Genomic DNA, 15,747 nt, shown 5'->3' with positions numbered 1-15,747 from the left:
GGTGCTGAAAGGTTCAGGCTGGAGGTTCTCCTGTGCTCTCCATAGCTGCCGCCTGGCACTGCCCTGAGGAGAAGCAGTGGTGGGAAGGTGGGTGCTGCCCTGAGAAGAAGCACTGGCGGGAAGGTGGGTGCTGCCCTGAGAAGAAGCAGTGGCAGGAAGGTGGGCGCTGCCCTGAGGAGAAGCAGTGGCGGGAAGGTGGGTGCTGCCCTGAGAAGAAGCAGCGACGGGAAGGTGGGCGCTGCCCTGAGGAGAAGCAGCGGCGGGCAGGCAGGCGCTGCCCCTCGGCTGTGGGGCGCTGAGGTGAGGCTCCTCTCGACACCTGCCGTGCCTCCCTGCACCAGCCGCCATGGAGACCCTGTCCCAGGACTCTCTCCTGGAGTGCCAGATTTGCTTCAACTACTACAGCCCGCGCCGGCGGCCCAAGCTGCTGGACTGCAAGCACACCTGCTGCTCTGTGTGCCTGCAGCAGATGAGGACCAGCCAGAAGGACCTGCGGTGCCCCTGGTGCCGCGGAATCACCAAGCTGCCGCCGGGCTACTCTGTGTCGCAGCTGCCTGATGACCCCGAGGTGATCGCCGTCATCGCGATCCCTCACACCTCGGAGCACACCCCTGTCTTCATCAAACTGCCCAGCAATGGGTGCTACATGCTGCCCTTGCCCCTCTCCAAGGAGAGGGCGCTACTGCCGGGAGACATTGGCTGCCGCCTGCTGCCCGGCAGCCAGCAGAAGTCCCTGGCCGTGGTGACGATCCCAGCGGAGCAGCAGCCACTGCAGGGTGGCCTTCCCACCGAGGGGGGAACGGAGGAGCCGGACCGCAGAGGCGTTGTGAAAAGCTCCACCTGGTCGGGTGTTTGCACTGTGATCCTGGTGGCCTGCGTCCTGGTCTTTCTCCTCGGCATCGTCCTCCACAACATGTCGTGCATTTCCAAGCGCTTCACGGTGATCTCCTGTGGCTGAGGCGGGGAGGGGGTTGTGCTCCCCCGGGGGTTGGGTTGGGTCAGTGGTGGTGGTGGTGATGGTGGTGGTGGGATGGAGCGAGACAGTTCACCGCAGCTTTGCCCAATGACTGCAGAACGCTGTGCACCGGGGCAGCGGTGCGCTGGCCTGGCCGTGGCCCCCGGCGGTGCGGCATCAGGCCTCTTGGCAGCGTGCGGAGAAGACCACGTCCCATGCCTGGTGGCAGTGGCGCCAAGGAGGACTGCATGCGTCACCATAATCATTTATCAAAGGGACTGCAACCTACAGTGATTTTTTTATCGTGTTATGAGGTTAAAGGCATCTACGTAGCTGGTTATACTGCAAAGTATACGGTGTGAGCTCTTCTCTAAACACAGTAGATTAAAATCAAAACTGCTCCATGTAGAATTAAAGGAGAATTGGTGCGCGACTCTGTACGAGGTGTTCAATACTAGTCCACACATGCATTATTTTTTAACGGGGGGGAGGGAGACAGGCTTGTAAAACCAAGAAATCGTTTATGTGGTAACGCATTTTATATGTTTTAAACTGCAGATTAATTAAACCAAGTTAGGAAGTTGTACTACAGTTTTTAAAAGGAAGCATTTCACAAGCCATTGTTTAGGTCTGTGGTGTGTGTTTTTTGCCTTTCTGTTTTTCCCCATCTTTTTCAGCTACAGGAAAGTGACACTTCCAGCATCTTTTACTTGGAGGAGCTTCCAAGCAAGGAAGCAAAGTGGGCTAGGAGGAATACCTAAAAATGCGGCCAAAATGGTTCTGCTTGTCTGTCTTCATGCAAAGGATGGCTTTGGACAGTAAACACTGGACACACTGTTTTACCTCCAGTCTGGCAGCAGGGCTTCCTGATGACCTGGCCTTCGTAGCCATTAGTGAAGAAATGGGTCATGAGAAGTCCTAGGACTCCTTCCTACAAGGACATGATAGAAAATTGATCGTCTTTTTCTAGAGGTTGAGTTTTAGTAATTGTTTTTAAAGAATTTAAACCTCTTTTGACTCTTCCTTTCCTAGGAGATGTAACTGTGCATCCATGGATGATGTAACACAGGAGTTGCTCTAAGGAAGCTTCACCATCCCAGCTAAGACCAAGGACCCTTAGGTGCAGTCATCTAGTAAGAGGCAGTGAGATAGCTGAGAGGAGAACCCAGGCCAGCCTAACCCTATACTGGGTGGGCTACCCCTCCTAAACCACTCTGGCTGTCCTGGTGTCAAAACCTCTGGGTGAGCATAACGAAGCCTTTTCCCACACTTCAGTCTTATAAACGCTGACGTTCGTAAGGACAGATTTGAAAAAAAAACAAGAAGTGTCTCCCTCCACCTGTGAGTGTCATGAAACCCCAGTCATTTGCAGTGCACTTCTTGGAAAGAGCCAAATTCCTGGACCTTCACTGCCGTAGCGCCTTGCTCTAAGCAGTCCCACGAGCTTTAGTAGTACTGCTTGTAAGTAAAATAGAGCTCAGTGTGAATTTGGGTATTTGGCGAGTCTGAAAGCTGAAATTAGTGTGAGATTTAGGGGTGGGGTGAAGGGGCACGTGACAGACCTTTAGTAAGATGGAGAAAGCTGTTGATTTGCACTGCTTCCTTTTGCAAGCATCACCACTTGTTGTCTACCTACTGCTCTTTCTAATAATTAATTTGAGATTGCTGAGTGCCATATTCTAACACCAGAGAACATAATTTTGACTGTGCAGTGCTCACGTTGGCCCTGTAGACGTCGGTGGTTTTCTGATTGTGTCACAAAATCCAGTTGCTGGTTCACGATAAACATTCTCAGCTAGGACTTCTGTCAGGAGCATACCTCTAACTTCATGCTGGATTTCTTCCGCTCCCTGTTCCCAAACCACCATTTTCTTCCTTGATTCCTGTTCACTGAAGAGTAGCATATAAGGTGCTTAATTGTTATGGTGTGTGTCGGGTCATGTATGGAAAGGAACCATTGTGCTGATTTTTATCTACTGTCATATGTATGCGTAACACAGCAAAAAAAAAAAAAAAAAGAATTCTCAGAATTCTCAGATACCACGTTCAATGCCTTTTTTGTGCAAGGCCCATGTGCAGTATGCCTTGAACCTGACTTAAGAGCTGTAACACATGGACACCTCTCCGCAGCATGTTTATTTTGGTTGCAGTAGGGAACAGCAGGAATTCCAAAATGTGTCTTGTGAACATGCTAGTCTTTGTCACCAGTAGGTAGCCAGGTTGCTACTGATGTCCGTGCTACGCTGCTTATTGTGTAAAGGAAAGCCAGCTCACAAAAAAAAAAAAATCTTGCCTTTCTAAGACTCTTGAGGAAGTGACCAGAAACGGGACTCGACCCTCTACTGCCTTATCTCCTGTAGCAACTGGTGGAGCGTATAGCACAGCTGGAAGATGCTCTGAGAACATCTACACCAACTTCTGCGTTTGTTTGAGTTTGTCCATGGCCGCTCAAAAGCATGCAGCAGGCAAAGAGCAGGTCCTGGAGTTCCAGTGCTGATAGTGTTAACCTCCTCCTGGCCAAACCTGCCTGAAGCTCTTGAGGCCGAGGTTTCTCCGGCATCTCGAAAACCACCCCTCTTTGTCCCTGCGTGGAGGGCGCAGGATGAAAGAAATCAGAAATTAGGTTAAAATACCCCACTGCATAACACGTTATGCAACAGGCAGCCCTGGAGTTTATCCGGAATTAGCGACGTAAGTGTTCTGTTAGCAGAATACCATCCTGTATTCCATAGCACAGTACATTGTTTCGTTAGTATGAACTTCCTGTCGCTTCCGTGCCTGCTGCAATGCATGTTTGACCTAATTTCTGATCCGGACCTTTTCCCGTTCGCAGCCTTGTGTAAGAGCAATAAGTAAAACCTCAAGATGTCCGTCTGCGTGCGCATGCGTGCGTTCGTTCCTTCTTATAAATAGGAGTCCTGGAGATATTTCTGTTCTGGCTTTAAACTGGGACTTTTCGTTTTAAATTTGCAGCTGCCGCGTCGTGTCGGATCACCCAGCTTTTTTGCTGACTTGTGTCGGAGTAAAGAGTTTGTTGTAATGTGCAGTGTTAAAATGTTTCTCAAGTATGTCGATAGTCATACTTCTTTAAAAATGCAGTGCAGTCTGTCCCATTCCTTGGTCCAATACCTGGCATTAAAAAGTGATACTGCTGTATACACCTAACTTTTTTTTCTTTTTTCATTTAATTTTTGTTAAAAACAGCCTTGTCTTTGTACGTTTACTGTGTGGAGAAACACGCTGGGACTTGTGTCAAAATCATCAGGTTCTGGGCTACTTTTTGTTCTCTGGTGTCCAGTCAGAAATCACTGCCCAGTTCCACCGAAAGAAAGAAGGAAACTTACTGTGACTCCAGTACTCTTTGAGCAACCAAAATTTATGCTGAAACTTGTGGGTAGTTACTTGAGCACCTGCATTTTTAGAGCTAATTACTCTGTGTGTGAATGTGTATTTATTTGCTTGTTCAACGGGAAGGATGTATGTGTTGGGGTCCAGCTTCGGGGTTTTTTTTTTGTTGTAGAGGGTCTCAACTTCCATTTTTGGCTGATGCTTTCTTGGCAAACAGACTCTAGGGTTCACTCTGTGAAATTTTATTTAGTGAATTTTAAAAATTCAAAATATGCAATTTTGGTATGCGGGTTTTTTTTAGGAAATTGTGTGTTCAGTGGTTGTTCATGCTTAACCAAGATGTAAAGGAGCCTGGATGTTTTGTAAACATGGAGCAATCGTGAGTCCGAAGTTTCATCTTGATTAATGGAGCTCAGTCTGAATAAAACATTAGCAGGAAAAGAATGACATCAAGTGAGTTATGGTACCTCTGTTACTTTGCCATCAAATGAAGGACATGGAAGGGAATTTGGCAGAATTGCTCCGTATTTTACAAGGGAGTGGCTGAAATTTGACTCTCGTCGTTTTAAGTGTCAAGTGTGGGTTGTGGTAAACAGTATGAAGGTTTTTCCTGTTTTAATTACCTTGGAATACAGAATTATAGCTGGTGACTACTCAGGCACACACAGATTTTTTTTTTTTTTCTTTCTATTTTAATCAGATGACTTAAAAGTTCTAAGTAAACTTTTTGCTTATGGAAGTGAGGGATTATTGGCCTTGACTTAAGCATATATTGCTTAAGGGCTCCCCCTTCCTTTCGAGCCCCCCCATCCCAGTCATTTTGTTATTGCTGGAGCCCTGGGCAGCCAACCTTTCTAATATTGCCAATTCTTTTTAGGGTAGAGATGGCTGACGTGGCAGTGGTTTTGTTACATTCACAGCAGGGCTAAAACAAAACCAAACAATTCACACATGACTTGAGCTCTTCTGTAGGTGTCCCGATATCGAAAGCTCCTGGCACCAGTCTACTGTATAAGCTGGTCCAAGCCTCTACATTCCCTGGATCTTCTCACAGCAATGCCATGTAGTGGAGGGTATTGCTTCCTTCCAGTCATAGCAAGGGGCTGTACCCACCATCCACAGCTCAGCTGCCCCCAGGGAACATGGTCTGCTGGCATGAGACACTCGAGTACTGCAGGAGATGTTTGCATGTCAAGTGAGCACATCTCAGGTGAACGTTGGGTTTGAAACGCTTCCTTCTCCTCTTTGCACGGAAGCGTGGCTTGACATTTGGCTTTTCCAGACTTTTTCTGTGGGTGGATGGAGCAGGGAGGGAGAGAAGAAGGTACGTGGCAACAAATGAGTCCCAGCGTCATCTGGGAGGCTGTGGAAGGATTTGCTGGCCTTGAAGGCAAAGAGCTTCAGTAGGGCAAGATTGTCTGGAAATGCTTCAAGGGATTTACAACATGCTGGTGACTTTTGTGGTGCTGTACACTGGCCACAGGCCGGACAGCTGGGGCTGTGTGTACTTTCTCTTGTCACTTTACCTCTTGCATTCTCGTGTCAACAAATAAAGCTGCTTCCTTCATCCTCGAGTTGAACGGTTTTGCAGACATTTCTTAAGTTACCCTGAGAACCTCTAATGAAAAAAATTACCAAGTTCAGTGAAATTTAATGCTTAATAGATGTTCAGAAAATGCTTTTTTTCAAGCGTTTCCTTATGCTTCAATACGTTTTTATTTTAGCTCTAATTCCTGTAATCTTTTTGCTAAACATGTTCCTGAACATCAGAGGCAATTCTCAGGGATTAGGTGAGATCCGCAGCCAGAAGGGAGTATTTCCTATCCCCCTATCCATCCCACAGTCCCCTTCAGACCTACACAAGTCTGTTTACTGTCCTCGTCTCTATCACACCGAAGCACCTAAGCATGAGGATGAAACGGGGACTGGTGGGCGTGCATGGAGCCCCTGTACGTGTGAGCATGGGGCTGTGTTTCCACGCTCAGGAGGGTGCGCACACAGCACGTGCTCCTGTGTAGAGAGGCCAAGAGGCTTAGTGAAAGTGCCTCAGGCTCTTGTGTCTCAAGAAGGTGACGTACTTCATGGTGCTGGGATGAGATAGCTTGGCAGCACGAAGCCTAGGTGTTGCTACCTGAGTTTCGTACAGGATGAGTTGCTGCCCCGTCTGAGCTGCCTCCTGCAAACTGACTCCTGCTGCTGTTGGATGGGATGTGCTGCTCCACAGGTGACATCTCGTCTGGAGTTCAGGTGAGGAGCCACATCATTGCCCTGTGCCTCCAGGCTGGAATGTCCACTCACGAGGGAACAGCCAGATGCCTGGGGTTTTAGTTTATCAGGGGTCTGTAAGTTCAAGTGGAGGTCTTTTGAAACAGAGCTGCATAAAGCACGCCTGAAAGCTCGAAGGCAACATACAGACTCGGCCTGAACTGGTTTGAAAGAGTGAAGGAAGGGTGTAGAAGGAGAAGGACACCTGGAAATGAGCAAACAATTAGGCAGTAGCCTGGAAATTCAGATCTGTGTGTGTAAAAACATCCACTGGGCATGTTTTGCAGTGGCCTGCGTATGTAATTTCTGGCTAACTGTATCTCGAGAGTGGCACTGAAGCTTCAGATCTTGCTTTGCCTTCAACACCTTTGAGCTCGGAATCTGACTATTTCAAAAGTGCAGTTTTCCACCCAACTGAAAGTCTTGACGGATGTGCAGATATTTTTTAGGGTGCTGAATCATCATTGAAGCTCAGGACTTGGACACAAACCGAACAAGCATTCAGTGGGAAGAAGCTGGGATAAAAAAGAAAGCAAAGCCTTGAATTCTCAGTGTGTGGAGATGTGTCACGTTGTTTAAAATAAAAACTCGTTTTATTTGCCTGTGTGTTGACTGAATGTACAAAAACAGGTGGCCATCTCCCAGGACAAATAATGAAGCTGACAATGCTGGTAATGCCCAATAGCTAAGGACAGGATTTATTGAACCTGTTAGATCTGAGAAGCCGAAAACGGAACCAGCTGTTTGCCACAGCTATGGTGCTCAACTTAAAAGAAATAGTAGGATTAGATTAGAGGTCTGTAGCTTCCTGGCTTGGTTTTCAAGATGGAGTAAATAAAATAACAGAGAAACCTGAGTGGTTTCGTACTGAAGGTTATTCACTTGCCTGTCTTGAGAATTATGGGAAGATGTGTGTGTGTGTCACCGTGCTGATCGGTTTTGGAAGCATCGCCCTGTCAGTGCCTGCATGCACTGACGACATCTGAGTTATAGGGGTTTTCATCTGCTTGAGAGAAACCCGAATCTGCCTCCAGACCTGACAAAATCTTCCCATGCAAGCTGGTTCGAATTCGGGTTGACATTGTAAAAATGTGTGATCTCACTTCGAGGTGTTTAAGAATGGTGGTGGATCTGACCAGGCTTTCAAAGCAGCGTGTCATGCAGGAGGCACACGTGGCTGACTACGAGCATAAAAGGAAGCTCAGTTCCCAAGCATGGCCAATTTTCTGCTTAAACTTCGAATGAATATTTTCCTGCTTAAATTATTTGGAATAATAGTCACAGATGTTTCTCAAAGATTTGTTTAAGAAATAGATTGAAATATTTAGAATCATAGAATCGTTTAGGTTGGAAAAGACCTTTAAGGTCATGAAGTCCAGCCGTTAAATTAGCACTGCCAAGTCCACCACTAAACCATGTCCCTAAGCACCTCTACACGTCTTTTAAATACCTCCAGGATGGAGACTCAGCCACTTCCCTGGGCAGCCTCTTCTGATGCTTGACCACCCTTTTGGTGATGAAATTTTTCCTGATATCCCATCTAAACCTTCCCTGGCACAACTTGAGTCTGTTTCCTCTTGTCCTATCGCTTGTTACTTGGGAGAAGAGACCAACACCCACTTTGCTACTTTTGGGACATGGTTTAGGAAAATATGCTGAGAAAGCACTAAAGCATTAAATCTAGGGAAGATGAAGGGATTCGGTCACACATGATTAAATACTTTCTCGAATAGGGGTGGACTTTACACGTAGGTGTTTGTTTCTTGATACTTGGCTAGTCTGCACGATTATTATAGACCATTTGAAGGAATAAGCTTTTGCTTTGTGGAGTTTTATTTTGAAATCTGAAAGCACATTGAGTAGGAGAGACTCTCTAATACCCTAAGGCAGCCGTTCTCAAGCACTGGACTGTAGAAACCTGTATTTCGATAACTCCTATTTTTAATTGTACATAACTGAGAGTTCTTAACTCATGGTGAAAAAAACCCCCACCTTGCAGTTCAAACCCACACCAAAACTCACCCTAGGAATCCAGAGTGATGATTTAAAAAACTCAGGAGAAATAAATTGAATTCTAATCGCTTCTTTCCTCCTGTGCTGAAATGCTGAGGGATTTGCTAAACCTATGGGTTGATACAACTGAACCCCTGCTTAATTATTATATTTGCTAAGCTGGCTAACCGTGAGGCAGTGTTCTTTCTTTTCCTTTCTGACCTCCTCTGGCTTAGAGAAGACAAGATTTGGACAGTTGTAGCTGGCTCGAACAGCGTGATAAGAGTTGTAAAATGTTAGCGGCAAGGAGCATGGTTTTGTGATAAACAAAGAATTGCAACACCGAATGTCTTTCAGCAGCCACCCAGGCAGAACAAGCATGCAGCAACTCCAGCAAACCTCTGGGATGGAGAGGTTGTCAGGAGTACTGGATAAACAAGGATGTTTTTTAATACCCCAGACACTGTCTGTGTTTGTAGTTGTGGACGCCTGGCATCTTTGGGTTTGGGTTCTTTCTTTTGTGCTTTACTACAAGAAGCTTAAAAAGCACTTTGTACTCCTGGCTTACGAGCGTGCCATCTCCTGTTTCCTCTTCTTCAGCCCATTGTTTGGCCATCCTGTTTCCCGGCAGATTTGCAAGGAGAAACTTAACCTTTGTATATATGAGTGACTGCAAATCTCTACTGCATTTCCAATGATGGAAATGGTAATAAATCTCCACAGAAACAGGAACATCTCCCAGGCTCCACACAGTGTCACACACTCCACAAAACCAAATAATGCAAAGTGTATTATTTGCAATACCTTTTTGTCTGCTGTTATTGTCATAGATCCTCTCTAAACAAGTATTTTTGGATTATTGTTTCTTTACTATAGCCCTAATATTTTTGAAAAAAAAGCAATAGCAAAACAAGAGAAAACAACTCAGAGACTAGAAACAATTTGCACAATCTGTTTTTTAAGATAAGATCATTCATTAACAGCTTTTTTGTGGTTTTTTTTTTTTTTCTTTGTTCAGTGTATCAGTGACATAAATTTTGCAATTCCACTTCCTTTGGTGGGAGAGGGAGATAAGGAAGAAGAAAATCCATATCCGTGGCTTGGATTAGGTCTGCTGAGTTTCAATATGTATGTATGTTCGTCTGTTTTGTAATACCTCATCAACCTCCTAACAGCTGAAAACTCCAGTAGCACCAAAATCTTAATGAACCGTCACGTGCTGCCTACTAAGTTAAAAATGCCTGCTGAAATGTGCAGAGCCTGGGCTTTCTGGATGCCGAGCATACAGAGCACTATCCGTGGAATCAGTTGTGCCTGTCAGTTCTCCGAGATCAAACTCGGGTCTTATGCCTCATTTAAAGCTGTTGGCAGACTCAGCCCCTGAGGATCCCTGTCCTATGTCCTGTATGCAGTCCTCATTTTATACATCTACAGCAGGCAGCCTTTGGTAAGGAGATATTTACCAATTCTGAGGACACATTATCCATCTCCTTAAGAGATGGTTAAATCTGTGATTGGGTCAGTGACCTGACTTTTGCCAAAGAAAGATGAGAATTTGGTTAAATCAGTCTGGCACAGCCTGTCCCTCTCTGCGTTTGCTTGGTGGCCCAAGGGGAGGAGGTGTACTGGGGCAGATGTTGATCTGATTGAGACATGGACTTGACCTATCACAGATCTCTGTTGGAATTTCGGCCCCACTAGGACACACTGCCAATACTCTCCTTGATGGAATGGTCCAAAATGACATCTCTGGCTGGAGAGTGGTGTCTTATGGTTCCTCTGCTGTAGATGTGACTATTAAGGTTTAAAAGAAATGTAAGAACCTTTCTGTAAGATTCCTTCAGCTTACTAAGTTGTCACAAACGTAGAGCTCTCCTGGCCATTCGGTATCCAGTTAACTGGAAAATGACTCCTTCTATTCAGCTTCAGGTAAGAAAAAGGTGGTCCCCAAATAGGCTGCCTCGTGGCAAGGCACTGCGTCTGTTGCTGTGCTGAGGGTTAGCATGCTGCTCAGATGCTCTAAAAAGTGTTTCTCATCCTCCCCTTCCCTCCCCCAGCCTCAATTCGCTTATAATTGTTTTGGAAATGCAAAACCAGGCACTAGAAAGAAACAAAAAGAAGAGCGAAGCTGTTCTTCATTCAGGCCACGTTTATACCATCTGTTCCGTATCTATTTAAGCTCTGTCAGGAGAAAGCAGAGGTGCCCCTGAATTTCAGCTATGCTCCAAAGGAATCCCAACAGGCTTCCCATTTAGGAGACTAAACTTTGCTGCGTAGAGGACCTTTGAGAAGAAAAATATTGGTAAGTCCCAGGAGTCAGCAGATGCGGTCCGTCGTTGCTGGAAAGCGAGGTCCTCACGACCAGGGCGTTCTCCCTGCTGTAGTCCCTGTGGTTTGAGACCAGCGGACTGGTGTGGCACGGGGCTGCAGTGGAGAAGGCAGGACCAACACTGCACACACGCACGTATTCCCTGGGGGAGCTGCTTGTCAGCTTCCCAGCGTGTATTTCAAGCTGCTTGCAGTTGATATCAGTTCAGATTACTTCAGCTACAGTATCCCTAATTGCTCCAAAGGCATTGCAAGTGAGCTGTACTAAAGCAGACCTAAAAAGCCCATCCCAAAGGACCTGCCTTTGCACTATCCCTATTAGCAAAGGTTTCTATATTACTAGGAGAGACAGGAAGGAGTAGCGATGGTTGGATGATTCGGGTTTGTGTTTTTTTTTTTAAATACTGAACAGTTTTTGTGTCAGCTGAAGTGTCCCCAGCACAGCTTTGAAGCACGAGCTCGTCCTCTATCTCAGTAACAGCACTGAAAAGGCACGTACGTACGTACTCATCCGTTTAGCACATTAATTAAAACAAGAGCTGAATGGAGGTTTGGCTCTTTTTTAAGAACTGAAGGTAGAACGGCCTCTCTCTGCCTGGTGGTGTCCATGCCCTCCTCCCTTCCCCTCTGGACTTTCGGGCTCATAAATAGTTGCACCAGAAGCCTGGAAGGTTGAGTCTAGCCTGAGGCACGCAGGTATTACATGGCTTCTGCTACAGCTCTGTCACTGCTCCTTGTTTTACATGGTCCCTCACCCTCCCCAGGCTCCCTCCCCGCCCCTCGTTAATTATATTCCAGCTAAACAAGCAGGCTGGCGCTGTTCCGTGCCTGTGAGCTGAAGTCCTTGACATGCTTCAGAAGCAAGAACACACATAACTTGGGTTCAGATGAGCTCCCCCTTCTTTTCCTGTAAAGGGTGAACCAGCCCCTATAGAGACATGAGCTGCTGGGCCGCCGTGTCAAAACCTTGCCAAATATTGACTTTATAAAGGTGAAATCAAAGTGCTGTCAATAAATCTGAATGTCTGGAGAAGCATTCTTTGCTTGCTTTGTCTATCCTAGAAGGCATCTCAAACACTGCTGAATTTCTAACCACCCTCTTCCCCCGCCCCCCGTTTTCATACGTGGCGTTTTTGAAGGCCAATCTCTGGAGTCCTGTCCTTTGTACATGTGGAATCGCTGATTTTATGAGAACTGTTCAGACACATTTGCTATGATTAAACGTCTTCAAAATGATTTTCGATAGACTAGTGTGTTCTTTTCTTTTTTTTTTTAATACAAAAAGTAAAATTGGCTGGGGCATTCACTCATCGGTTCCACTGAGAGCTTTAATAGAGTTGCGCAGTAATAAAAGAGGAGTGAGATCCTCAGCCAAGTTACAGATGGGTGGAGGTGACTTTCAAGAGGTCCATCAGAAAGCTGCTTTTACAAGCTCGTGAAAGAGAGGGAGAAAAATGAATGGGTTGCACTCCTCTTCTTTCCCTGGGCAACTTTGCCACTGCAAGTTTGATGCAACTTTAGCCTTAACTTGGGTGCAAATCTCTGTCCTTGGGGACAGGAGCTGCTGTGACATTTCCCTGTGAATGCTCTGTGATACCTGAGTGAACACGTGCTCACGCACACCCATGCCTACACACACGTGTGTATGTCTGGATGTACTCCCTTACTTCCTTAGCTGACACACATCCTTATAAACATGAAATTCATGAGCTACTGGTACTAATGAATGTCAATCCAACGGCTTCGGAGGATTTACAACACCCAGGGTGAGGAACAATTGATATAGATAATTTTTTATATTCGGCAATCTCTGATGTTTCAAGTGAATGCATTGCTGTGAGCAGAAGTGCACCCCATTTTCCTTGTACATCTTCCATTTTTAAGCATCACTTCGGATGGCAATGAGACACGCACCCTCATGCTCTGCATCTGTGTGTCCCTTTCCACTGACCTTTCAAACCAAATTTAGCACAGTGATAGCCATCTAAAAGATCATTAAATTTCTGTTTTGATGATGTGTGGGTAGAAGAGCAGAGAGAAGAAAGAGAGAGATCCTTTATGTATGTGCCCAATGTATGAAAAAGCTACTGTGTGGACTTGAATCTTATTAGAAATTACGAAGACCACCTGGGAGATGCTGCCCAATAAATGACTTGAGCAGAAGAAAAACTTACATTGGATCTGGCCATGAAGAGTGAGACAGCAGTGCACAGGAAATTAGATTTTATTTATGCTTTTCTTCATGTAATTCCTTTTCTTTTGAAATGTGGCCATCTCTAGCATTTTATACATGTATTTCAGTCTTGAGCGATGAATTATGGTGGTACTGGTTGCCTGTATATAGCCAAGGGCAAGTGGAGTTTTGCAGTTGCAAGAAGCCAAATCTCTTAATCAGTAGTGCCGTGACACAACTTTTATGACATTATTTTGCATTTAGTGACTTTAAGCAATTAAGCTTGGGTCACCCAGTTTCACTGTAAAGGGACAAATACCAATTGACAGAACTGTACAGGAGCATCATCAAAGAAGGGAAATACTTGATGTGTTTGTTTTTTAATATCAAAAGCATGGCAAAACCATACAGTGCTCTGTCATTTATGACAGCATAGTAAACACAGTTGTTTTAGCTTGGATGAACTAAGAGTGGAAGTTAGATTTGCCAGGTGAAGTGATAAACTGAGGAAAAAACATGAGTTTTGGTACCCACAAGCTCCTTTTCTTCAAGCCTGCAATGAGAGTAGCCTACATCAAAACTACATACAGGCAGATGACAATTGCCCTGAATTTGCCTTGGTTATGCCACTTGGTTGGAGTACCAAGAGAGTAAGGGAGATGTGATCTATGGAGGGGAGGGGAAATTTTATTGCTAGTCAGGAAAGCTCCTGGCCAAACAGAGCAAGTTGAGAGCAAAAGAGGCAATTTTACCAGTGAAAAATTCAAGTGGTTAAGGGAGAAAGGGCCTGAGGGATGCTTACAATGTGGCATGAAATACTGATATCCAGTAGATCCCAGTCTAACAGATGAGGAAATCTCAGGATCCAGTACAGCTGTTAATTCCCAGGCTAGATGGAAACATTCTCAAATAGCAGTTGTTTTTCTTCCCCTATGCCGTCAACAGACAGGCACAATGGACATTTCCAGTGTCTTTAAATTCAGTAATGCAAGTCAGGCTTCTGAGTAAAGCTAAAAAAAGGGCATTTGATGGTTTTAGTGGTGTAAGTCTCATATAAGGGAGATTTGTTCAAAGACTTAATGCATTGCTTCAGTGAGCAAAAGCCTTTCTTATGTTTTCAAGCTAACAAGAATAGCTCAAAGAGCGCCAAGCACTGCAAACACGTTTGAGGAGCAGCAACTGTGTTTCGGCAGCTCCTGCTTCAAACAGATGGAGAATGAGAAGGGAGAAAGAAAAAAAAAAAAAAAGGCTGACCTAGGCTTACCCAGAGGTCAGATAGTAGGAAATCTGGAATCCCCTGAATCCTGCCCTTGCATCTGCCCTGGGCGACGTTGCTGCAATCAAGGGCCATGTCTACAATGCAGAAGTTACACGTGGCACCACATATTGTGGATGAGCATCCATCCTGCTCGGCTCTGTGCACGAGGAGCTGTACAGGATGTGCGGGGAGAGCGTGCAGCGTGAGTTTGCGCTGCCGATGGTGCCTTTCAGCGTGATGTTGCCGTACTTTTCTGGGTAGGAAAGGAAAGCAGAATGGGACCAGCTCTAGCCATTCTGCTGCCGGGCTTTCTCTCCATTGCGCGTGTGAGAAGGTGGGAGGAGACTCTCCATGAGAACTGGAGTGAGGCAACGGCTTCGCACAAAGGTATGAAAAACGTTGTCTCATCAAAACCACCCCTTTACCACCAGCTGAAGACATTATAAAAGATTGCTGGTAGCTGAAGTCTTCTGCAGGAAGACAGGTTAAATTATCACAGTGTTCTTCATGGCCTGCGAGGCAATGAATCTGTGAAGCAGTGAAGTGGGTTGTTGCTTTCATCACGGAGAAATTCATCACAGTAGCCAAATTAATGACTGCTTCTCAGAAGTTTCTCCTGCTGTCTGCAGGACTGATTTGCTGCCAGCTGTTTGTTGTCTGTGGCATTTTTAAGCTTCACCCAGGTGAGTATATTGCTTTGTACGTTTAATGCCTGAATACAGCCTTCCTAACCTTGATGCTGTTCATTGTTTTGCTTTCTTCTTTCACTGGGCTTGATGATGATATTGTAGCAATTTACCTAGCTAAGAACCTATTCTTTATTTCCCTGGTGGCTATGGTAGAGTGAGTTCCCTCCGCTCCTTGGAAGGGGCATGCTTGCAAGTTGACCTTGTGGTAAGAGCCTTACTGCTCTTACCAGTAAGTGATGAGTAAGTGATGTTTCGTGGATATTTCAGGCCATGTGGTCTGCGTTTGAGGATGTAGCATAAGGCTCTGTGGCAGCTGGGAAGGGGGAACGAAGAAAACAGGTCAGTGGCTGCAAATGAGCTTGTAAAGTCCTAACTGGAAGGCATAGCACCGACTAGCTGCTTTGCTTTGCTGTCAGCATTAGGGAAATACACACCCTGAGCTGGGTTTAGTCAACGTAGATTATTGCCAGAGCTGCCCTGATCTGGGGTTATCACTTGTATTTTTATTTTTTTTCCCTCTATGTGCTTCTATCACCTGCCACGGGCTGAGAGCTGTGGAGCAACAGTCAGAAGGCTGCAGGGCAGGGGCTGAATACAAAATGCGATGGGTTAAATTAATCCTTCAAGAAACCTTACTGAGTAGAAGGGTGTTGGTTGTGTTCCCTGGAATGTCTGCAAAATGTATTAGTAGAATAAATACAGTGGCACGGCTGACAATGAAAATGCAGTGAGTTTCACT

General features: G+C 45.6%; 1 protein-coding gene across 1 annotated transcript; it reads left to right on the top strand.

The window, feature by feature from the left end:
* The first annotated feature begins 346 nt into the window (after positions 1–346).
* Positions 347–958, top strand: RNF152 (ring finger protein 152). The gene has a single exon (XM_086609170.1). The coding sequence runs from the start codon at positions 347–349 to the stop codon at positions 956–958; it is 612 nt and encodes a 203-aa protein (XP_086465296.1).
* Positions 959–15,747: the final 14,789 nt, after the last annotated feature.

The sequence above is a fragment of the Tauraco erythrolophus genome, chromosome 3 (assembly GCF_009769465.1).
Source record: "Tauraco erythrolophus isolate bTauEry1 chromosome 3, bTauEry1.pri, whole genome shotgun sequence".
Classification (NCBI taxonomy): domain Eukaryota; kingdom Metazoa; phylum Chordata; class Aves; order Musophagiformes; family Musophagidae; genus Tauraco; species Tauraco erythrolophus.
Note: the sequence above shows the minus strand (reverse complement) of the source record. Positions and strands in the feature narration are given on the sequence as shown.

Coding starts and splice junctions, on each gene's coding strand:
- RNF152 (XM_086609170.1), top strand. CDS start 347: ATGGAGACCCTGTCCCAGGACTCTCTCCTGGAGTGCCAGATTTGCTTC.